Source organism: Simochromis diagramma, unplaced genomic scaffold (assembly GCF_900408965.1).
Source record: "Simochromis diagramma unplaced genomic scaffold, fSimDia1.1 OVJJ01000336.1, whole genome shotgun sequence".
NCBI classification, from domain to species: Eukaryota; Metazoa; Chordata; class Actinopteri; order Cichliformes; family Cichlidae; genus Simochromis; species Simochromis diagramma.
The window spans coordinates 361,946-386,732 of NW_024386968.1; the positions used below are offsets into that span (position 1 = coordinate 361,946).

Consider the following 24,787-nt stretch of genomic DNA (forward strand, 5'->3'; position numbering starts at 1 on the left):
ACCACACAAGTGACACAACTGCACTGGAGAAAACAGAGTTTAACAAAAAAGACAAAGGATTCGAATGAACAGTAGAAAAAGTTTATTACTGAAAAGGCATTTAAACATTCCCTTTTTAAACTGGCAGACAATCGCGTCTGGTTTTCATAAGTGATCTGATCACCACAAGCTCTTTCCACTGCGTTGTGGCTGCACAGACAGTATTCACCTCAGCTTTGTGCTCAAATACAAGAATATTTCAGTGTTGTAGTCTTCATGAAAACCATAGAAAAATCATTGAAAAGCATTCCAGAGCACTTCATCCATTTACTACTTAAGTAGGAAAGCCTTGGATTGATAACATTCACAAATGAAATTCTTTTCTAACACGGAGCTTTCTACAGATATGAATAATGCATCATCAACGATCACTTGCGTAAGAGGAGATTCAATAAATAACAAGGCTGCTCCAAATATTGTGGAACGGCACAGAAAAAGTCACATTTGGCATGTCATAACCAGCTTTATATTAGTCTATTTACAGTGCTGCAGGAGATTTTCGCAGAGGTGACAAACTGTCCCTAAGAAAGTTGTCTCGGTACAAAAAGTTGCCCCCGGAGGAACACGTAAGGATGTGATGCAGTAGCAAATTGCAGCTCAGTTCCAGATGCCCCATTCAGTGCTTGAGAAACTATCAAGGCTCGAGAGCAGACTAACCTGAATACAAGCCTGCAGGAAAATCTGCACACTAGCAGATTCTGTCAGCTTCCAAATAGTAGAAAATGTTGTGCTGATGCTGTTTTTCTACAGCTGACTGATCCCGGGGTTAAATATTAACTTGTGTATAAATGTCACATTGACAAAAGCCATGGATCGTATCCCACGGCTGCTTATCAGTGAACAGGTAGTGTGTCTCTGCACAACTGCAGTGACCCAGTCCTCCAATACAAACGTATTCAGCCCCAGTTTGTGCTCTCAGCAGCTCAGCCAGCAGGTTGCGCCTTTTACTTTCCAGGAGTTTTCAGGAACTTTAAACAATTAATAATATTCTTTAGATTTGGTGCTAAAACACTTCCCACTGTGGAATTCACAGCCTGGACACTGGTGCTAATTTCATGACTGAGCTGAGCTTCTTCTGAGCTACTCATTCTTTTACCCCCATACCACCTATTATCCCGTTTTTCCTTGGAATACCTAAAGTGTTTTCCCAGAATGCTGAAATGTTCACCCCTGCAGAAAATCCACCAAGGCAGAGCAGAGCAGAGAGGAATGTACAAACTGGCCATGAGTATGCTCCAGCTGGAAAACACAGGTTGTATTTTATTATGGCGCCCACAGAGGTCATGTGATCAAAGAAGATATTTGTGCAAGTCTGTGATTGGATCAATAAATTAAGACCAAAAAGCTCAGTGGCCTAATAAACTGATATGTCCAGAATGCCATTAGCTTAGCCTTCCCGGAGTGAAGATTTCCCAAATGTAGTAATGTTTCACTCCAACACTCATCTCAAGGTGCTGTGTTGTAAGAAGCAACAATATTATAGAGAAGTGCAATGATCCCCTCTGAGCAGCAAGAGTGGGGAGGAAGAGCTCCTTTTGAACAGGAGGAAACTTCTGGGAGAAGCAGGAGCAACCGTTTGCTGCAGCTGATTGGTGGTGAGAGAAAAAAGGAGCACAAAAAACAAACAACAGGAGAAGGACTGACAGCAAATCTCGGATGAAGCAGCTTCAGTATAAAAATGTCCTCACTGCCTTTGATAAACATACACAACCCTGGTAGGAAATGAGGTAAAGCTGCTTTAGGGCCTTCTTTTCCAAGGTGTCTTCCTGCAGAGGTAAACACACTGATAAGAAATAAAATACACGAGAGAAAGGGGGTGGGGTTTGTTTCTCCTGGTCCATGGTCTTCAGCTGCCTCCTGCAGCTGTCTCTTCAGCTCTTCAGTTCTTGTGTGGTTCTGCAAAAGAAGTCAGACAGCGTTGTTAACAGATCATCTGCAGAGAAATGGCTTAGCCTTTGATTGAATTGTTTCACACTGATCGGTGCAGTCAGGCGAGTTTGCACCGTCATTGTATATAACTGCTGAGCCAGTGTTGCTACCATTACATTATATGAATATATGAGCCGATTAAAGGATAAACCTCATTGGGGATCAGTCGTACAGATGAGGCTAACAGATGCTCTTCTGCAGCTACTTTTAACTCTGCTGTGTTGCAAAGTCAGGTGACTTAACTACGTGATCCGAGCTCATACTGTACCTGCCACAGGTCTGCTGTGCTGCTGCAGCTGGCTGCTGAAGAAGCGTTCCCGCCGGGACACCTGCTCATCCCAGGCCTCCCGTATTTGCTCTTTCTCGCCGGGCTCCAAGGTTAGGGTGTGCGGGTGGGCCTCGTCAATGTGGGCCTTCACTCCCTCTAGGCTGTGGGAATATTGCAGTTCCCCACACACCATGCACACCAGCAGCTGGTTGAGTGGGTCATAGTCCATGAGGTAGCGGCTCCTCCAGACAGCATCGGAAACAGAATCGTCCTCACTTTCAGCAAACAGCAGCTCTGACTCATCTGAGAAGGCAGAGTTTGTTTTTGGCTACTTTCACCATTTTATGTGCATTCGTTCAAGTTCACAGTGACATACTTTACCTTCGATTGGGGCTGTGTAATCAGAGTATGTGAAGGATGCCGAGTCCACTGAAGAGCTGTGAAGGGAGATTTTTGTGTGTTATCCTGAATGCTGATGATGCTGATATCAAAAGAAAGCGAGCAAAGAAACCTCTCACCTCATTAGATGTTCTGACTCCTCAGAAGAGTTCACCCACTGACCAGGTGCCTAAAGATATTAGACAAAGAGTGAAAAACTAAAGCACAGGCCACGTGCAGTGTTTTTACGTGCTTTCATGAGCTCCCTGAAACAAGGTGAACCTAGACACAAGTCAGACTGGAGAGATGCTTAAGCAGAGGTCCTGTAGTTTTGTCACTTTGACATTATTTTGTGTATTTTGTAGTTTCTTTCTGGTGCTTTTGTGTCTTTTAGGTCATCTGATTTACTTACAAACAAAGGCTTTGGCAAAGAACGGGGGCACGAGTGCACCATTTAGTAATCTGTTCCTTTTCTACTGGAGTACTAAAGTACTCCTCTGTTTCTGTATCACTGAGAGATCAGTCCTGGGAATGATGGTATCAGCCTTGTGACAGAAAACCTGCGTTAGTGTCTGACTGATTTTTTTAACCCTTATGTGGGGAACATACTTGTTGTTGCTGAAAGGACCCTCTTCAATTTTTAAATTTATTAATTATAAGTGTGAGAATTTTAAAATCTACTGGGAACCAATGTAAAGAGAAAGATACTGGTGGTGGACAGTGGTACCCCTCACTCTCCTGGTAGATACAACTATGATACGAATTTCAAAATCCAATGTGACTTCAGAAGATTTTCAGAAAACTTGACCTCTGATGTCTGACGGTGAGGTTGAGGTCATGAGATTTGAACTCATTGAAGGGTTTTAGCAGACACACCTATCAAATCAATTTGAAAGTTCTATGTCGTTTTGTTCTCGAGGCTGTGAGCTTGCTTGCTAGAGCCTGCTACGAGTCTGACTGCAGCATTTTGTAATTGTTTGGAGGCATGACAAAGATGATTTGTCTAAACTGGTAAAAGGGCATCACAACATGTGCAACGACACCAACGCGAGAACAATTTGCTCTAGTTCAAAGAACGAGGCTCGCATTTTAGAAATGTTCCTTAAAGGAAAGTAAAAGGAACGTGAGGCACATTTTATATGTGAGTCAAAGTTCAGCGAGGAATCAAATATTTCACCGAGATTACGAACGCTGGTCTTTGAAGATGAACAAAAGAAATCAATCACGTGACTGAATGTTAAATGTATTTCAAGTGGAGCTGTAATCATGGCCTCAGTCACTAATCCGGGATAAACAGCCAACCAGGGTGGGCAGCCTATTTGGCTGGTGAGGCTTAAAAGATGGCATAAAAAGGATAAGAAATGCCAAAAAAAGACAGAATGATAAAAGGGAAACATCAGTGGACCCAGGATTGAACCTTGTGGAACCCCTCGGGTTAATCAAGCAGTGTAAGAGGAGAACTAGCACACCCTAACCAAGAAGGTCCTTCCAGATAAATAAGAAGAAAACCAGAAATGCCAGCTAAACCTTGAGCCTATTAAGTATAATATAAATGTCAGAAGTATGTAATATGAATACAATAATCATTACATGCCAGTAAGCTAAAAAAAACAAGCTGGTAGCAACTCTCACCTCTGTCTGTAGACCCAGGGGAGGCAGCCTAGTCTTCCAGCTGTTGAAGCTTTGGGTGATTCCCTTCTCCCGAACTGCCTTCCTGGCTCTCTGCTCCTTCTTTTTTATCCTCCAGTACTCCCGCTTCCTCCTCAGAAAGTCCTGCTCACTTTCCCCTGGGATGGGCTTTGGAGGAACCATGGTGCTCACTGGTGCCAGCTGGATGGAGGATTGTTTCTTGTGTGGGGGACTCTGAAGGTGAGCAGAGGGGATTTTTAACGGACTTTGACCAAGGGGTTCAATGAGGTGCATGTCAGTACTGGACAGTGGTTTGTCTGGTGGCTTCGCAGCGGGGAGGGCGGGAGCTGAGTCTACATCAGTGCTTCTAGATGCTTGTGAAAGCTGTAGAGATTCAGAAACTCCTGCACAGCTGGATACAGCATGTGAAGGCCCAAGTTTGACGCTGCTGTACTCATTGCTGGTGATAGGCAGTCTGACCTGGAGCGTGCACGCTGACTGTTGAGCATTAGATGTTGTTTGGCTAACAACCAGAACGGTAGGGATGCTGGTCACTGAGTCCAGAGGAGAGACAGGTGGTTTGGGCTGCAGGGCTCGTTTTGCTGGAGGACTCGCCCCTTTAAGACTGTTGATAATAACGAGCCCCGGGGTCTGAAAGAAGAAAATATGACATGAACAAACGGCTTTTCAGAAACTGACCAGAGTTTGCTCCTAGCTTTAATGGACCCCCTTCAGATGAACTCCACTTTGTTTTTCCTGTTCAAATACCATATGCCTGAGAATTGCAGCGATTCAAGCTTCAGCTGGACTGAGTCAAGTCTGAACTGAGTCGACTGCAGAAACCACTTTTATATACATAGAGAAATTTAGGTATGTGAAAAATGCACTCTTTACATGGAGGGCCCCTCCTTTACATAGACACTATGTGCACATGCTGCTAAATACTCAATAGCTTTCATTCATTTAAGTGATGCTTGGGTTTTCTGCCCATTGCACGAGCTAAATACAAAGTTAGGCTGCACTAGTCGGAAATGGTTCATCTGGTAGCACGCGGCAGATTTCAGTGGCCTTAGTCAAGCTTGTCACCTTTGCAATCATCAAATGGAACTCTGTATGCAGATAAAAGGAGGAAGAAAATCAAATGCAGTCTTCTTTGCTTTGAGTGTTGAATTTCTGCCACGCTCAGATCCTGAACACAACACGAAAATTTAGGCTTCAAAAGGTTGAAATGCTACATGGGTCAGAGCTAGCACTCATTTTTCAAAAACAGTCACATGTGAAGATGAATCTGATGATGATGCGCAGCTGACATCAGGGGCAACCAGCAGGACACAACATACTATCAAATATGATCAATATTAGCTACACACCAAAGCGCTGAAACTTCACCTCTTGCAGAAAAAGAGCTCGAGTGCTGCTCGTGTTACCTGAACGCTTCTGGGGAAGAGCCCGCTGCTGCACTCCCCCTCGCCGTCTTTCTGCCTGGCCTTTAACTTGGCCCTCTGCTGCCTCTTCATCAGCTTCCAGTACTCCCTCTTCCTCTGCAAGCTGGTCAAGCCGCTCTGCTCCGTCACCACGCTGTTGTACCTCCGCTTTGATTCGGGGCAGATGTTCTGCTCTTGTGCCTGATGCTGTTCCTGCTGTTGCTGCTGTGGTTGCAGGTTATCCAGCGTCACGGCTGTGATGTGATGCAGCTTTGGTGGCTCTGGAGAGCAGCAGGTTTTATAGCCGGCTTTTTTAGCGCAAAGTCTCTGGGTTCTGCGTGGTGCTTCCATGGAGGTGTTTACTATGTAGTTCAAAGGGGTCTGGGATGAGTGCTCACTGGTATGATGCACACCTAGCTCACTGGAAGCAGGAAGTGGTGGAACTGTCTCACTCACCTGCGATGGGTTCTTGAGTTGAGGGCTGTGTAAACTGGCCTTTGCAGAGACCTTGCTGTCTAGCTCCCAGCTTTTTATCTGCAGAGTGAGGTCAGCAGCAATAGGAGCCGTGTCATCCCTTTCAAAGGACAGCTGAGATAAATTTGGCTTCATGTCTTGCTGTGAAACCTCTTCTATCGTCTCCATTTTAATAGAGTTCTGCTCACTTTTACATTCTGTCACTGTGCTAAGAGATTCTTCCAGGAGCTTCTTCATGGAGGCCACAGCTAGCAGAGTGGCAGTTTGGCTGTCTGCGCTCAGACATGGGTCAGACTCCAGCTGGGGTGCTGGAGGTGGGGAAGTAGGGGGTTTGATATCTGGACAGATGGCTTGTTCTGGTGGAGAATTGAGGTCAGCTGCTGGCATGGAGTCACTCTCCTGTTTCATTTCATTTGCACGAGGCAGAAAAAGCACGCTGTTGTTGGAAAGAGGAGGTGCATTTGCTGTAGTGTCGGTGAGATTTCTACTCTGAGGCACAGTGATCAGCGTCCCCTGCTTCTGAGGCTTCCTCCTTTGTGAGGCTGCACCGGCCCTAGCATGTAAAACACCCTGTCTCAGTCGGACAGCGCGAGCTGCTCTCTGCTCACGCTTCTTTATCCTCCAGTACTCCCTCTTCTTTGCCATCCTCTCCTCCTCCGTCAGCCCCGCATCCAGAGACAGGGCTGACAGCGACGGCGCTCTGCTCGAGATGGTCATTTTCATAACACAACTGCTAACGTTTGAACCTGCTGAATTTTGAGGGCTCTGTGGATGAGCAAGTGTGAGCTGACCCACAGTTTGGATAGCTGATGAGTGCAAATTAGGAACGGTTGTGCTTTTGAGGTGAGTCTGTGGTCTAACTGCGAGCAGTCGCGGCAGTTTGTTGGCTAGCTGTCCAGGAGCAGAGACTTTCACCTGAGCTGAGCAAAGAGGAGGGGGCGCCGGGTTTATCCTGATGGGAGCAACACTTCTCAGTTTAGCGTCAGGCTGACGCTGTTGTTGTGCCAAAGGAGTGTTTGTAGAAACTACACAAAGCTCTACTTGGCTTTTGTCTTCTGCTATGCTGTGACATGCAGAACTGTGAGGGATGTTAGCAGTCAGCGTCCCGTCCTCTTTGATGAATCCTCCGATGGTCTCTGGGCTGTGAGTGAGGGCACTTCCGCTTGACTGCGCCAGCACTCTAGTCTTCCTCATCTCCTCGAGGATCTTCTGGTAACGTTTCACCCTCCTCATCAAAGAATCTCTCTCTTTCAACCGAACCTTTACCTCCATGGACAGCTTAGCTCGCTGTTCGCGCTTTTTGATCCGCCAGTACTCTCTCCGTTTAGCTATTATCTGCTCGGGCGTGTCGTCGGGGTTGATTTTGGGCATATTTCTGGTACCAAAAGCTGAGGGCAGCATTGGGGATTTACACCGTAGACTTCTGTGGTTCATTAAGTTTCTCTGTGCTTCGATGAACCTTTGTCTAGGCGTTTTATATCTCGCGATACCCCGGGTAACACCGCCAAGATGACCGTAACTTGGAACCTTTCCCTGAGAGTCTACTGGTTTTTTCACAGATGGAACATCAGATGTTTGCAGAGCAGTTACAACTACAGTTGCTGTCCCACTTTGCAGTTTATTGTTTTCACTTTTGGCTGATGTAAGTGATGTTTTGACCCGTGTATGACACTGCTTCTGGCTTGCTCCTCTCAAAAGTGACTCTGATGGAAGAACTATGCTTCCCACGTGTCTGGTTTTTGGCGCCGTTAGCCTCTGAAACGTCATCTCTGCACCCTGTGTCCTCTCTCTGGCTTTAGCTAACCTAGCTGCAAGCTTTGCTCGCTGCTCTCGCTTTTTGATCCGCCACTGTTCCCGACGCTTGGCTGCTCTTTCCTCGTCGGACTCCAGAGAAGCTCGTGCATTGCCAACACCTTTAGCCCTCTGTGTGGTGACCAAGGCACGCTTTGTTCCACTCTGAGGTGTTGAGATGGCTCTTTTGCTCTCTGCTTTAGTGGAAGTGGGGCCGCATGGAGAGGACACCAGAACGAGACCTGTGGGTAAGACTTTGGGCTGAGTGGGTAATACAACCGGTGCCTTATGTTGGTTTCTGGGGACTGATGCACCCTGCATAGACACACGTGGCTGAGGTGCTGTTTTACTGGAGCTGCCATTGGTTATTCTGGTCACTCTGACTGGAGGCACTGAGGATACGGTGTTCAGCGGAGTTCCACTGGACACGGGTGAGGACACGGGTGAGGAAACGGTTGCGTCCCTTGCTGTCTGACGTTTACCTGCGGCTGCGTTGCCGCTGGCTGATTTGGCAGAGATAGAACACGACGCTGGCAACTGAGGCAGACGCTTGTTGAGCTTTACTGTCTGGAGCCACTTCTCCTTTTGGCTGTCAGTGGTTTCACGTGACCCCTCCCCCAGAGCATTTCCGTGCTTTGACACAGAATTGTATGAATTATCATTACTCTGCAGAGGAGGTGACGAAGCACCTGATGGCTGGGCCAGAGTGGAAGCCTCTTCTGCAGGGGCATTTAGCTGCTTCCCTCCCTGACTGCTGCTGCTGCTGTGTTTGTGCCTTTCCCTCTCCTCTGACACACGGGCCCGCTGCTCTCGCTTCTTGTTTCTCCAGTACTCTCGCTTTAGGGCGAGCGTGGCATCATCGTACTCCGAGGCCGGCCGGTAACGGTGGGACGTTGAGCCACCTTTACCTTTTGCAGTTGGCATCCTGTTGCCAGGTTAGACAGCCCATCGGTTCTCATCCAACAGCAGTGATTGGCCTTGGTAGCCCCTCAGTCCAGGATCCTAACTGTCATTATCAGCATCATCATGTTTCTGAGCACCTCTTATGCTCTCCGACATCACAGTGGTGTGCAGATATCCTGAGGAACAGAAAACAGTCTTTGCATTAAAATGTGATGAAAATAAGCTAAAGACTAGGTAATACTTTGTAATAAACATTAAGCAACAGCAAAACGAACACAAGTTGAAGTCACTTGGATGAGTGACGAAATGTTTCCGATGAACAGAGTGAAGACCTTTATGGGATTTCCTTACCTGGATGATCGAGCATGCATCAAGACAATATTTTTCCACTTTTTAAAACACAATGTGTAGCACCTACTGTTGCTCTACATTTCAAACTGAGGTTTGCAATTGCCGTTTTAAAGAGTATATAAGCAGGCAGGTGCGGTGGCCATAGTTAGGCTTGGAAATAAACAGCAGTGCTGCACACTGAGGTCCTGCTTCAGGATCTCTGCTCGTAGCAGTGATTGGAGCCATGGGAATTACAACATGCTCACTGATCAGTAATGCAACAACAAGCACAACAACATTAACAAGTGCTGTATATAAAACACAATAATCCCCTTCAATTGCACAAAGTAATGATAATATTAGCGAGGACTGAAGAGTCAGATAGCTATTTACAAAAATGTAACAATTTATACGTTTTATTTCCACCAAATAAGTTCAACCAAAGTCATTTTATCTGTTTAACTCACATGTGTGCGCCTCATGATGAAATGAAAGTACACGGAGTACACGGAGTGAGGTGGTCTCAGTGGAGCACTGACGTACTCTAAGATCTGTAGCACTCACTCCAGCAGGATTTCGTGCACCAGTCAGGAGACAATAAATACGTGCACGACGCCCACCTCATCTGTCACAACATCTGTGCAGAATCCCGCGTGAAACGCGAGTTTCAGTGTAAGATTGAGAGATAACTATGAAATAAATGAAATTGTCGTCGTGTGTGGGAGTGCTTCGGCTCCAGAAAGCAGGAAGAAAACAGCGAGTCGCTGTCCCTTTAAAGCTGTCTCTCTCTATCACAAAGTCTATCTGCCATTTTTCTTTATTCTCAGTGTGTTTCAGTCAAACGCCACCAGGCCACTCAGCCGAACAACCTACAGCAAAACACGCAGGGCGGCCGTGGAAAAGCGGTCGCACTAGAGCGGAAATGGTGCCTGGATCGTTGTGTCTCTCAGCGGCACAATGGACAACATTTTCCTGCTCTGGTCCTCGCGGACTGGCGCCTGTCTGCGCGTGAAAGCCGCGAGGACAGGCGCAGATTCGAGCCGCAAAGCCGCGCGCCCGGAAGCACGAGCGACAGAAAACATGCACGTCCGTTACCTTTTAGCGGCACTTAACTTTCCGGGACACTTTGGGGGCGGTTTTGCACAGATATTCTGCCAGGACACTGCAGCTACTTTCCGCCAGTCGTGCTCAGGCTGCCTTGACAACGCTGAAAAGTACCAGGATGTGGGATGCTCGCTGTGTGTGTGTGTGTCTGTGTACATAGAGACAGTAGTGTGCAACGCCCCCTCCTTTCCACGCCACATCCATTCACTGGGTCGCATTAAAAGGATTTTACAAACCTGTCACGAGTCCCCCTGTCTGTCTGTCTGTCTCTTCCAAAGAGAGCCGAGTGGTGCCGGGACACGGAGGCCCCGCACAGCTGTTCCCTACTGGAATAGCTGCACAAAGGTCCATTGATTTATTGTCTTTTTCTACACATGACCCGAATTCATGTGCACACGCTTCAAGCAGGGATCCACTTTTCTACACAACGACCAAATGAGCATGAGGGAGGGGCTGACGGACAAACAACGTTAGGGCGCTGGGGGCCACGGCCCGGTTCCTTTAACGTGGATCCGGTTTGAAAAAACTACATTGACGTCACAGCAAGACTATAGCTAGGGACTGGATACATGAATTAAACGTGTGTAAATCTTTGCGATCCAAAGGTGTGAGTTCAGTAGCTGAAACATTTTTCATTTTAATAGCATTAACATGAGTTTAAGACTGTTTACAACTGAGGCCATCAAAGTTAGTGTATCAGAGGTTTCAGTCCGACTATGTCAACTCAGACAAGTTTACTAATCGAGAAGGAAGTCATGAACACATGTGCGTTTCAGTCTCTGCGCCGCTGAACATCTGCACAGATGTGTGTGACACATGAAAACAGCGCGTGCTGCCCCGGTACAAAGCAGGAGCTGCTGAGGGGCCCCGACTCACCGCCTCGTGGTTAACCGGCGCTCTGCCTTCATGTCGCGGCTGTGGGACAGCAGCAGCAGCAGCTTACCGGTATTAGCGCCTGCTGCTCCCTCTGCCCCCCCGGGGTGGGTGTGCATCGTCGTAGCTGCTACTGTCTCTTTAAATTTACCCAGGAGCCCCTTAAGGAGCCCCAGGGGCCCCTAGTCCGGCTCCCCACCCTGAAGACAAGCAAGAGCCTAAAAATTCATGAGTAGAGGCCTGAGCCGAGGCGCCTCCACCGAGCACCGCGGAGCAGCGGCCCTTTTCGCCGGTGGATTTATGATTGTGTGCTTGCATGAAAAGTTAACTTGGCTCCCGTGCGGGGCGCGTGGGGGGACCGCGGAGAGCACGGGCTCCTCGGCGGTGGGCTCGTTATAGAGCGCCTGGCAGATGCGTGTCGAACGCTGCGGAGCGGCGAGAACGTGTTGTTGTTGTCAGGGTGACATGCCCCACGACGGCGACACGACCCACTGAACGAAGCACCGCCAACCACGACTAAAGCGAGAGCAGCGATCCAGTGATGGAAGAGAAAGGAGCGGGGCAGGGGGAGCCCGTGAAGCTCCGCTGTGCCTATCAGCCGGAGCTGCTCTCATTAATGACAAGCGGGCAGGAGGAAACCACGCAGGAGGAGAGCGAGTTAGTAGGTAAAGAGCAAAAAAACACATCTAGTGTTAATTTTCTTGTTTTTGTTCCAACGCTAAGTGGGTCTGCGTGGCTGTCAGATATACAGCCATTATCAGGCAGCCAGTTAATCCGTGTCAGGGACAAAGCCATGGAGCAGCATGGCCCCTCCGTCTCTGTGGCTCCTATAAACAAAGGCTCAACTGCACGCAGGCAGCCAGGCGAAGCGCACACTGCTGACACCTAGTGGACAGCGGAGGTACAGGCCGTCTCAGACCTGTCATCGAGCGGAATAAACGCTGATCAGATAAAAAGGCAGGGTTATCCTTTCACGTGAGGTGCGAGCTGACCGCAGGAATGTCCGTAAGCAAGTTGTGCTTGATTACCAAATGACAGCAGCGTGACTTTCTCTGGAAGTTTAAAGCTCAAGCTGTGAGGAACTGAAAGGCTAGTCTGAAAGACATGCCTACCAATGTTAGACCTAACAGTTCAGTCACATGATATCTCTGCTGCTTTCTCTCATGTAATCGTTTGGGTTTTTGTAAAAATTGGATCATTTAAGCACACTATTTAAATGTTACCCATCCGCAGTGAGATAAAAATAGACCTGTGTGGACAGCCTTTACCTTCATAACTTCATATAACTGGGAACTAGATTGTTTTGCTCCAAGCCTGCTGATGTTCAGGTGTATATAGTTTTTATTGGTCTCTGTCAGCTACAGGGATTTGTTTTTGAGTGAGCCAGTGCAACGCATGGAGTCAACTACTGATTATTTGTTGGACGTGTGATTATTATTGAGTGTGCAGTCTGAAAGAGATAGACTGCAAAGTCGTGCTATGGGAGAACGTAACTAGGCAGCATCATATGCTAGTCTATAGGGTGACTTTAAGGTTTATTTATTTATATACCACATTTTAAAACAACAGGGTTGATCAAAGTGCTTAACAATCGGCAAAAATCCAGTGAGACACTAAAAGGCAATGCAAGGGAAAAAATGAAGAGGAGGAAGCCAGTGAACGTAGAGCCAAGGATTGAATGGTGGGAGGTGAAGAAGTCTAAAAGAAGATTTTTGACCAGATGATTTAACACAATCTTGGAGAATGAGAGGATGATGCCTGAGGACTGAGACGGCTGGTGTTGTGAGTTGGTGCTATATTAGTTGACTTGAGGAATAGAGAAGTGTGCTCCTCAATTTAATTTTGAATATAAATGAAAATTGAAATTAAATTTAGCAGCAGCTTCAACAATTTGATGGGGTATTCACTCTGACGGGCAGGCGGGCCATGTAGACACCCAAGTTTGTGCGTGCAGTAACTCAAGAACAAAGTGGTGTGGGAGCTTCAAATTGATACCATGGGTATCAGATAGGTGGCCTCACGATGCTTTGGTACACAGGAGCTGTGCACACTGTAAGATGCTCAGGTAGCTGCAGAACAAGCACAAGTGATCAGCCCCCCCGCACTGACAGCTGGTGTGAAGTCTTTTTGCTGCGCTGCTGTGTTTGGTCTGTTCTTCACATTATGGGGAAACATCTCCACTTTGATCTTATCTGACTAATCAACATTATTTCAGAAGTCTTGGTTTGTTCAGATGCAGCTTTACAAACCCAATGGCACCATGTTCTTTACGCAAGACGAGCCTTTCTCCTGCTAACTGAGGCCCGAAGGGCTGCATGATCTGAACCTGAGCTGAATTTACTGGGACATCCTGCAAAGATTGTAGCATTGTGTTAACGCACACCTGAATCAGCAGCCTGCCAAACACTTCTGCTTTTACAGATGATGCTCATCTGTAAACTGAACTGTATTTTTCATGCGTTAGCCACATCACCCCTACTTCTACATGGACGTGAAGAAATCGAAGGCAATTTGGCCCTCGAAGTGACTTTTTTGTTAGGGAGGATTTGTTTGTTGTTGAGTGCAAATACGTTCTTTAAAAAGCAAAAACTGATTTAATATGAAGGCCACATGAGCAGAGAGTATGTCGGATTGGCTGATGTGTCACTTTGATTTTGTTAAATACGAACAAAATTGCGTTTATGTCAAGTTTTGTCTTGTTATACAATATTTTAAATTTCAAAAAACAAACAAAACACGACATTTTTTGAAATATTTGTGGGTGTTTTCTTGTTTTGTGGCTCACATGAGATGACAGTGGCAGCAGTGGCCCACAGCTTAAGTCTGAGATCTCTGCTTCAGTTTGAAACCTGCTGCTCTGATCTGTACTCTGTCTTGTTCTTGTCTGAAGAAGACGGTCTTGCCAATGGCCATGGAGAGGTGGAATCAGAGAGCGGTGTGGTCACGCCTGTCAGGTCACCAAGCACCAGCTACTGGAGCATCACAGAGAGCCCAGATCACCCCCTCCTCCTCTCCCTGGCCCCGGGGCCCTCTGGAGCCAAACCCAGGGTGCAGAGAGCCTCGCGTCCAGGCCTGAGCCGGATTCCAGGCCGTGACCACCGCCGGTACTACCACGAGTACTGGCGCAGCGAGTACCTGATGGACTTTGACCCCCAGAGGCACGGCATGATCTGCATGGTGTGCGGTAGTTCATTGGCCACTCTGAAGCTCAGCACTATCAAGAGGCACATCAGACAGAAGCACCCAGACTCCCTGCTGTGGAGCGCTGCTGACAAAGAGGTGATCCGCTCGGGGTGGGAGAGCCACCTGAGTTTGGGGGGAGGGCAGAAGTTATACAGCCCTGCTTCGGCACCCTCACTCCAGGGCGAAGAGGACACTAGGCACTCAGGTCACCAGACTGGAGGTGGGTTGGTTTAAGTAGACGATTTTCTCACACTCAGTATGAACTCATATCATGGTGTGAGGAGGAACCGATGATGTAATGTTTGATTGGATTGGACTGTTTGAAGGTAGTCCATGTTGCTTATTTAATATTACAGAGAGGTAGCACTCTTTCTTGCCTGACAAAAATAACATGAATAATCACTCACACACACCAGTGAAAATGGAGCTGCTATCCCATAATGCTTGGAAAAGCAAACAGGAGAAGCTGAAGCACTGAGCCTGTGACGTGCATGGTGGACAAAGTGAAAGCTGGGATCAAGCACTTCATACAGCATGCAGTTCTCACCCACTCGCACAAGCACTTTTTCTACATTAGTGCCTTTTATCTCACACTCACACACATTCACACACAACTCTGGGTTAGTGCCAAAGCATATTTGGCATGCAGACCAGGGATGGAACGACCGACCTTCTGATTAGCAGATGACCTCCTCCACCTCCTGAGCTGCAGCCGCCCCGTGTGCTCACAGTAGGTGGCAGAAAAGTGCAGATTGTGGCAGATATTACTTTATGTAAAAACAATGGATTTAACATTGTGATGATAGGGAAGTTTCCCAAATGTAAAACTCCCAGATTCACAAAAAGAGTTAAAAAACAAACAAACAAAAAGGCAATTTGTCCTGGCTGATTGAAGACATCTATAATAACCATGGTATAATCATACAAATTGGAATGAAGATGTAAACACCTGACGTTACCTGTCTGCTGGAAGCAAAGCTAGTACAGAGCCATAAAGCTAAAAAGTTGATTTGTTGTCATGCTGTTTTGTCTCTACTATAAGCAGAAACTGCAGACCCTGTGACAGCCCAGGAGCAAACGCAGCAGCCCATCAGCCTGACTCCCTGCTCTGTGGAGGGTGAAGCCCCGCAGCCTAAAGAAGAGGAGCAGTACCTGCCCGAGCCGTCAGCGCAGATCTTGGAACGCTATCTGAACGACTCGCTGCATGCCTGGTTCCGTCAGGAGTTCTTGATGGAGTACGAGTCTCATGCCGGTCGGCTGCTGTGCATGGTGTGTGGAGCGGTGCTGCCCTCGCTTCACCTGGACCACATAAAGAGCCACCTGCTGGACACCCACCCTAACTCACTGGTGTACAGCTCTGAGGAGAAACACTGCATCCTTCAGGCCTGGACTCAGACTCACGGTAAGAAGTGCGACACCTCACACGCCCACCAGCAAAACGCAGTGTTGGTATTAAAGAAATGGTTCTGTAGTCACGTGTATCAGCAAGGTCAAATGATGAGCAACTAAATCTGATAGGCTGATAATGATAACGAGATGATAATAAGTGAGATCATTTGTTTTTTCGATCATTGCGTCCAGGTGGTCACATACTGGCACAGTCATAAGATCGTAATGTCACGCTGTGGTCCTTTTACACGTTCACCATCTTCTCTTTTCCATCTCTGTGCTGTGTTGTGTTCATGGTTCACATCCATAAAGCTGTGGTCACAGTTTGGATCCAGTGTGTCTGTTAGCTAAGTGTACAGTGTTCACTGTATTTAGCAGTGGATAAACCCTGTAATGTGTTTGGCTCTCAGAGCGTGTGAATCAGCAATACCCCAGCTCAGTGGGATCGTCATGGTCAGTAAAAGGTTACCAGAGATTATCATGGTGGTTGGATTCAAACACCAGGTTCCACCTTTCATAAGGTCCTATACTGTCTAAGACAGGGGTGTCCAACTCCAGGCCTCGAGGGCCGGTGTCCTGCAGGTTTTATGTGTGTCCTTGATTAAACACAGATGATTTAAATGGCTAAATGACCTCCCCAACATGTCCTGAAGTTCTCCAGAGGCCCGATAATGAACCAATCATGTGATTCAGGTGTGTTTGACCCAGGGTGAGATCTAAAAGCTGCAGGACACCGGCCCTCGAGGCCTGCAGTTGGACACCCCTGATCCAGGAGCTCAAAATCAGTCATGATAGCTTTGGTGACATCCACAGAGACCACGAATGTCCGAGTCAGCCTGAACACAACTGGGATCAGCAACAGAAACGATTGTTTGATGAATATTCTCAAACCAGATCTTCCTTCCAAATTCACCTTTGACCCCTGTCAGTAGTCTGCGGTGATCATTGAACAGAAGTTCGATGAGACAGTGACAAAGACAAAAGGCCAACATGTTAGACATGATTTAGTCTGGCACCATCTACACTTTTATGTAGACATTCATGTAACTTAACCTGACACACCTGTTACCTGCTGAACTCTTTACTGTGATGGAGGCTGTGCCAGGTCAGATTAACAACAGCTGCTGTCAGAGTTTTAATGAGAGGTTAACAGGAACCGGAGTCTGTTTGTTGCTTCAGTCGTTCTCACAGAGCAGCTGGATGTGTGAGAGTGAATGGATGTTTCTCTACAGTGAGAGAGATGCATTTAAATGTGCAGGAGGAAGAGCAGCAGTGACTTCATCAGTTACTTCTCACAGCAGCATCAGTATGGACACTTTAACCTGTCACATGTCACACTACTATCAAGAAACTAAACAATTTAAACTGAAACAGGAATAACTCCCATCCAAACTAATGATAAAAGTGCAGCCATGGTGCTGATGGAGGCCAGAGTCAGAGACCCAGCTCTCCACCTTTTCTGGCCTTATATCTATCTCATGCACAACAACGACACATCGGACGTGACCTCTCTAAAGATGATGGCACGATATGTCACTTGATTTCTCACAGACCGTGACACTGTGTGGCTCTCTGTCCTTCCTCTCTGAATGAAGCTGTGGGGATGTGACCTACACTAATTATTCCAGTTATTGCAATTCAAGTCATTGAAGTCCAGTGAACAGCTTGAAATGGTACAAAGTGTTGAACTGCCAGAGGTTAAAAAAGGTAACGTTACCAAAACCAGTAAAATAATGTACATTTCAGACTGGTACAAAAAGGCCTTTTTCAGGGACAGCATGGGCTAACAGTTTAAAGCTGCTCTGCAGCAGTGCAGAAGCTGCTTTCAAGCATAACAGTGGTTATAGTGAGCAAGTCTCAGCTTGAACTGTGAAGAGAAGACTTCGAGCTGCAGGTAGAACGCCAGACGTCAGAATAAGACAAAGAGGTATTATGGACTAAATAATCAAAGCTTGAAATCTTCGGTTCGTCACACTTTGTACACTGTTGAGTAAGTGAAAGCTCCACAGTGTGTGGCATCAACTGTCAAACATGGAGGAGGAAGTGTGATGGTCTGGGGCTGTTTGCTGATCCAGGCTTGGTGACGTGCACAGAGTGAGAGGCTCCCTTAACCAAAACAGCTACCACAGCATTGTGCAGCACCATGCAGCACCCTCTGCTCGGTCAGGGCTTCATCCTACAGCAGGATAATGACCCAAACATAAGACCAAGCTGTGCCAGAACTACCTCAGGAACAAAGAACAAGATGGTGAGCTTGAAAACACAGCACAGCCTCCAGACTTAACCCCATTGAGCTGGTTTGGGATGAACTGGACAGAAGAGTGAAAGCAAAGCAGCCTACATGGTGCCAAAGGAGGGAACTTTGATGAGTCAAAGGTTTAGAAAACATTTTGGTCTATAAGATGATTCAATGATTTCTTTTTTAACTCCAATTACTTATTTGTGCTATGCTTTGATTTCAGTGCAATGAGACATTAAACTGCACAATTTGCTGTTAAAAAAACTGGAAAATTGGGGTGTTCTGAATGTCTGAATGACTCACAGCTGTCATTTGAACACTGATGTAGCCACAGTGGGACTGAAACAAACGGATTATTTAATATTAGAAATGTTGTATGTTTCTGTGCCCTGTAGCAGAAGAAGCAGAGCACTCAAACAAATCAGAGACCAACACCAAAGATGGCGCTGTGGGGCTCTTCTCTGAGGACGTGGAAACCATCCAGATCAACACTGACGTGTACACGGAGGGCGACGGCACTTTCACTCAGGACACTTGTCTTATTGGTGAGGACGGCGGTGTCGGAGTTCCCCAGCAGGGTCTGCAGCCCTTCCGGCAGCCTAAGAAGAGGAGGCTACACGGGGGCGACCCGTGGCGGCTGCGTCTGGACTATCTGGTGGCCTACGGGCCTCAAGGCCACGGCATGTTCTGTATGGTGTGTTCTCAGGTCCTGCATGAAACCAAGGTTAGCAGCTTCCGCCGCCACATCCAGGAATGTCACCCGGAGACCACAACCCTGAGCCGACAGGAAAGGGAAGCCATGGCTGCAGCCTGGACCAAAGATTACCCCAGTGAAGGCATGCAGATCCAAGATGGTGAGAAGCTTTCAGCACTGATACTCTGTAAAGCTGTAAACTTGTTAGTGGTATTTTTCAAAAGTGTTAGGCCTTTTTAGAAAGTTTGGTGGTTTTGTACTTTTCATGTTTTATAAGTCAGCTTTGTCAGCTGCTGCTGACATCCACAGTCAGTGGAACACAACACATTCCCACTCACAGAGGCTCAAAAGCACCTGACTGCTGTGTTAAGAGTTGTTTGTGTTTGTTTGGCTGGTCTTTTTAGCATCCTCACTTAGCCTGAGAAAACAGACATTTGTACATATACCGTATTTTCCGCACTATAAGGCGCACTTTAAGCGCACTCCTTTAATTTTCTCAAATATCGACAGTGCGCCTAATGTATGAATTCTGGTTGTGCTTACTGACCTCGAACCGATTTTATGTGGTACACGGTGCTCAAAAATCTGTCAAAAATGTTTTAGTACGACTTTGCTAGTCAGGAGCCTCGTGGAGTAATCTGGGTCCTGAACTCCGTCCTCTTCAGGTCCCAAAGTCAAACGAACACTGCAGCATCACTGAGAGTTAAAAACTGTCTAAATTTTTTCATCTTTAATAAAATGATCAGCGTTGCTGCTTTACCAGGTGTAACAATTAAGTTTAACATCCAGGCATCCATGAAAACACAATTTATTAAATGTAACTGAGTTCATTTAATAAATTCAGAAATCTCTCAGTTCTGACTGAGAGATTTCTGAAAGAATTAAAACGTACAGCTCTGCTATCACCTCCAACATAAATGCAGACAGAAAACTAAACAGCAGTGATGTTTGCAGGGTTACTGAAGTTGGGCTAGCTGGTATATAATGATGTGCTACGTGATCACCAGCAACACAGCTATGCTACCATAAGATAAACACAGTGAAGCTGGAGGATGAAGCTAACACTTTTCCACTCGATAAAAGTTAACGTGAGGTTAGGGACAAATGCAATCGCATGGCAGGATGCTGTAAACGCACCAAACTTCAGCAGGAGAACAACTGAGATAATCCATCCACAATACGAGGTTAGTCATTATTATACTGCAACAACATGGGAATAGAGCAGCTGCCAGAGAATTCAGCATTAATGAATCAATGATATGAAAGCAAGAAGAATGAGTTGAGTAAAGTTTGACTTATCTAACTGTTTTGTTTTGCTTAGTGTGCCTTATAATCTGGTGCGCTTTATAATCCGAAAAATACGTAAATCTCAGCATTTGCAATTCTCTATAGAGTCCAGCCGAAACTGACATTTCACAGCTGATACAGTCAGTAAAAGATTCCACAAGAATGGTAGTGTAGCGAGTAAGTTAGCTAATGTAGCAGATAAATCTGTTAAACAGCGCGCGCTTTGTCAGGAACATTGTTCTGTTTGGGTTTTATTGAAAAATGAAGATGATAGTTTGTTTGCTTATTAACTATTTCTACCTTACTGACCACTCAAAGCACTTTAGACTACAAGTCACAGTTTAACCATACATTCATTCAGTTTAAAGTGTATAAATTAATGTGATTCACATGCAGGCACAGGGAGAACTTATGGGGTCCTGGCTCGGTCAAACCAGGTGGGAGTGCTAATCGCATAGCGTGTATTAACATAGCTTGTTTGCAACTTACCGTGAAGACGCCACTTGAGTCAGCACTGTGGGTGGTTAGAAAGGCTGGAAAAGTGCTATCAGGTGCAACAAGCAAAGACACTAGCGTGTGACTTGATTTTGTGGTGGAACTAGGCAAGAATCTGGCATCCCCTCCCCCTTATTTTTTCCCACAGAAATCAACCCCAGTGAAGTTGATGTCCTCAGTACCGCAGGAGAGACAAATGAAGACGCCTCCCCTGATGTCAAAATACCCAGCAAACTGGTGATAAAGGAGGAAGCTGTGGGCGAAGCCAAGGGCAAATCAAAGGATAGCAGCGCTGCAAACACACCTTCTCGTCATGGTCATTACCCCGGCAAGGACCAGAGGAGGAACTACCAGGTGCGCTGGCGGACGGATTACTTGATGGATTACGACTGTAGGAGGCACGGGCTGATCTGCATGGTGTGTGGAGCCACTCTGGCCACACTGAAGGTCAGCACTATTAAAAGGCATGTTCAGCAGGTCCACCCTCACTCGCTGTATTTCAGCGCAGTGGAAAAGCAGCAGGCCCTGCAGAGCTACAACCAGACTGCCCTGCATTTCATCCATTCTGACGACTGCTTTTCACCCCGGGACCACGGACATACTGAGCTGGCCCCCACTTCAGCACACTTGGACACTTAAGAAGGGCTTCTGTCTGTTGCTCCTTACATGACTTCAGAAACAGCCCTCCTTGTTCTCTTGAAGGGAAATTCAGGTATTTGTAATTTGTAAAAGACTGCAATTTCCCTTTAAGTCGGCATCTGGGAGTACTGCTGTGGCTAAAGGACAATAACGGGTGTCACATGGGAATCGACAACAATACAAATATCGCGCAGCCTAAAACAAAATCAAAGTGCAACCACTCATTTGAAACTAAAGCTTTTTTGCACATCGCCTGTTTTACCTGAGGACCTCACAAGATTTGGGGAAATTATTGCTTTAGATGTACAAAATGTATGTTTTGCTTATGTATTTATTTCCTAGCTTTGTATCTGTTGGTACTTTAAATATAAATCAACATGAACCCAAGTGGGTGGTCCTCTGGCGCAATCGGATAATATCTCTGAATCTGCGGACACAAACTGTAGAGTAACGCTAAGATACTTTTAAAAAGTAATTTATAGAAAAATGAGATGGGGCTCATGCTATCGGTCCAGTCACATTCACTGCTAATGTGGCTAACATTGAACATAGATGGATCTTCTTTTTGTTGGGGGGACATTCGCTTTTCACATCCCAAGAATTGATGCAGTGTTCTCTTTGGCAGCCAACAACAAAACATTTCTGCTTTGCTTCTAGCTAGCTGCTAGCAGCTAGCTGCATGTGAATTTATTCTGCTCCTTAGCCTTTTTGGGCGTACCAAACTAGCTGCTAATGTGCTAATAAGCCTGTTTTGTTCAAAGTAGATGGGGTCCCCAGGTACAGGCGCATACAGAGCAGCATTTATGATGCCGACATTTAACAGCCAAGCCTACTAGTTATGTTTATGTCAGAATCATATCAATGCATGGACTTAATATTTTGTAAAGTTTGACCAAGGCAAGATATTAGCTGTGTTGCACCTGCAGCTTTCAGCTGCAACTGCTCCTCTGGAGAATAAAGTGCCCCACAAAAGAACTGAAAGTAATGGGACAGTTATGTCTTTGATAACCTTTTGCCTAATTAGTTAGCTTGCTAACTGGCAGGTAGCAGTTTCCTACCAGCTAACGTAGCGGCACTGTTACGTTTGATGTTCTGATTCCTGTCCTCCAAAAAGGAAAGCTTTACTGAACGCTGAATGCTTTGATCTTAGTGTAAACACAACAAAGATTTCCAGTGTAAACATCCCAAAATGGCAACAAACTCCTCAAATTCCACTTTGAGGTCACCAGGGCCACCCTCTTCCTGGGCTAGCTAGCACACAGACAGAATTAGCAGTTCATGTTGTGCGTCTCATGCGGGCTGGTTCAGGAAAAACAGAAGTAACTTTCTGGTCTGAATCAATGTAAATGTGGAATATTTAAACATGGATACTTGTTCACAGCAGACATGTTTGGTTTGTCAGAGGAGGAAAAGGTCAGGCAAGCTCGGAGAGGACTTCTAGTACCGATGCCCTATTTTGCATTTCTAAAGAAAGGCGTTCAGTTATGCAATAAAATATAATAACTTATCGATCCTACGCTTGATCTCGCCACAAAGTTTCATGATGCTCAGCAGTGCTCGCTCACAGACAAAAGGGGTGAGCAAGTTGCTGGCTGAGTGAGTGGAAATGAGCCATTGGTTTCCCTGCTGCAAGTCAAAATGTTTGTTCCTTTGATACCCAACGAGTATCTGGACTTTAGCACTTATGGCACAGTGAACTCCTGGAAATGTGGCATTGTGGGGGCCTGAGTCTTCTCTCAGGAAGTAAGAAACAGAGTGCTCAGTGAGGCGAACAAGAAAACTGAGTCAAATTTAAGACAACTCAGCACTTTGTCCCCTAAAATGTACTAAACCCCAAATGTCCTTGTGTGCATCCAATAGAATTAAACTATGTTTGGTGTTATTGCTGAAGACAATGAATGGCAGCGTGCAGTCACTGGGTTCACATCACTCCAGTCTATTTAATCTCTTGTTTACAGAGGAGGAAGAGGAGGCCCTCTTCTCACTTATCCTCAGCATTTGGCATCAACATCAGCCTGAATCGTTTTGTTAGCTAAAAGCTGTACAAAAATATGTAAATATGAATGATTATTTCTTTATATGAGCACTTTGATGCAGCCTGGTTTCTACAGTCTCTGTTTGTAATTATATCCAGTTTTTCTACCTTATTCCAAACAGCGTCATTTTTCAACACTTGGAGCGAAGCTCGTTGAACTTCTGCCTTCACTTTGAATCCCTCGCTTCAGCTCTGGTACCGCTTCATATTTTTCGTTCACTGTACAAAGTTTATGCAACGAAGAAAACTGAAGATTAATTATTTGGAAAAGAAAAGTCTGCCATAACCAGTTCTTCACCTGGAAATTGTACCTCAGGGATTTTGTTTTCATCGACAGCCCTTTCACATAATCGTTCTCACCTTGTAGGCTGTCGATGTACTGATGGAAGAGTCAGGATTGGTTGTACAGGTGGGAGAAATATGAGAACCTGGGCCACTGAAAACAGAAGTCTAAAAATGTTACTTTTTTATTGTATTTTTAAGAAGTTGTGCTTTCACAAAAAGTTGGATTTTAAGGGGGAAAAGTCATGTTTTAAGAAAAAGTCACATTAGAATGTCATAGAATTTTACAATTGTGAGCAAAAGAACATATATGATCAGTTTATTAGGTACACTCTGCTAGAGCTGGGTTGCACTCTTACATCATCCAGCCGCTGCAAACAGTCTTCAGAGATTTGCACGGTTTGCAGATTCGACTGCTGCCCCACAGTGGACGCTGTGGAGTGAAGTCAAGAAAGCAGTCTGAGGTGATTTGAGCTTTGTGGCACGGTGTGATAACCTGCACCATCAGAAGATGATTAAACCAGGTCAGCAGCAGTACCCAGGAAGGCTGTGGTGTGTAAACGATGCTCAGTTGGTACTTAGGGAAGAGAACGCCCACACTTTAATACCGGCACACAGAGCCTGGACCACTGCTGCAGGCCACGGTGGGTCCATGTGTTGAAATTCGGACACTATCATCTGAATATTGTAGTAGAAATGACTCATCAGGGTGTTTTGGCAAACTTCTGTCGTCTGGTTTTGGTGAGTCCGAGTGATCTGTAGCCTGCTGTACTTGCTGAGCAGCCCCTGGTCTGCTGCTGCTGCTGCTGCTGCTAACGTGTCCTGTGTTTTCTCCTTTTTCAGACCGTTCTCTGTAAACGTAGACACGGTCGTGGAGGAAAAAGTCTTGTGATTGGCTGTAAATGAGCAGTCAAACAGGTGTACCAAATGAAGTGGTCAGCGAGTGTATGTTTATTCTGACATATTCTACACCTAAAGCAGAGAATATGACTTCATTCTCAAAAACAACTTGTGAAACCATGACGATATTCTGTGTTTCCCCTTTACACGCTGCAGCGTCTGTGGTCAGCGGCTCCATTCCTGACTCACTTTCTACAAATGATGTCATTCGTTTGCATTAGAGCAGGTCTAACCATGGCTCTAATAACGTTTTGACACAGCACTTATATTTTAAAATGAGGTGAGTTGCAGTGAAACTCATTTAAGTGAGACATGATGCACTTGATTGGATGTGTGTTTACTGTGTTTGTGGGGGGAGGAGCTCCTCCTCCTTTATGTTCTCATCACCTTTCATCTGTAAATGATCAACATATGCATTCTCTCCTCTGTGGTCTTTGAATAAATACTCATTACCACGAGTCTGTCTGTGGGGTGTCTGTACTCTATATCTGTGCACAGTTAA

At 46.0% G+C, this 24,787-nt stretch overlaps 2 protein-coding genes across 8 annotated transcripts; one reads left to right on the top strand and one right to left on the bottom strand.

Annotated features, from left to right (window-relative positions):
- Positions 1–67: 67 nt before the first annotated feature.
- On the bottom strand, positions 68–20,580 carry si:dkey-28a3.2. Of its 5 annotated transcripts, XM_040038664.1 has the most exons (8): positions 10,261–10,389; positions 5,671–9,011; positions 4,724–4,894; positions 4,247–4,477; positions 2,755–2,804; positions 2,618–2,673; positions 2,237–2,539; positions 68–1,935 (listed from the first exon to the last, which is right to left on the bottom strand). In XM_040038664.1, exons 2-8 carry the CDS (start codon positions 8,854–8,856, stop codon positions 1,919–1,921), a joined length of 4,014 nt encoding a protein of 1,337 aa, XP_039894598.1. In that variant the 5' UTR covers positions 8,857–9,011; positions 10,261–10,389; the 3' UTR covers positions 68–1,918. The 5 variants fall into 5 exon arrangements, with proteins under 5 accessions (XP_039894598.1, XP_039894597.1, XP_039894596.1 ...); XM_040038663.1 differs by lacking the exon at positions 10,261–10,389 and adding an exon at positions 20,424–20,580 and having other exon boundaries at positions 4,247–4,894; XM_040038662.1 differs by lacking the exon at positions 10,261–10,389 and adding an exon at positions 10,506–10,813 and having other exon boundaries at positions 4,247–4,894.
- si:dkey-106g10.7 (uncharacterized protein C11orf95 homolog) lies at positions 11,073–24,743 on the top strand. 3 transcript variants are annotated; one of them, XM_040038674.1, is made up of 5 exons: positions 11,073–11,807; positions 14,033–14,545; positions 15,368–15,727; positions 18,349–18,807; positions 20,578–24,743. In XM_040038674.1, the coding sequence occupies exons 1-5, from the start codon at positions 11,684–11,686 to the stop codon at positions 21,066–21,068; spliced, it is 1,947 nt and encodes a 648-aa protein (XP_039894608.1). In that variant the 5' UTR covers positions 11,073–11,683; the 3' UTR covers positions 21,069–24,743. The 3 variants fall into 3 exon arrangements, with proteins under 3 accessions (XP_039894608.1, XP_039894609.1, XP_039894610.1); XM_040038675.1 differs by having other exon boundaries at positions 15,371–15,727; XM_040038676.1 differs by having other exon boundaries at positions 14,036–14,545.
- The last annotated feature ends 44 nt before the right edge of the window (positions 24,744–24,787 follow it).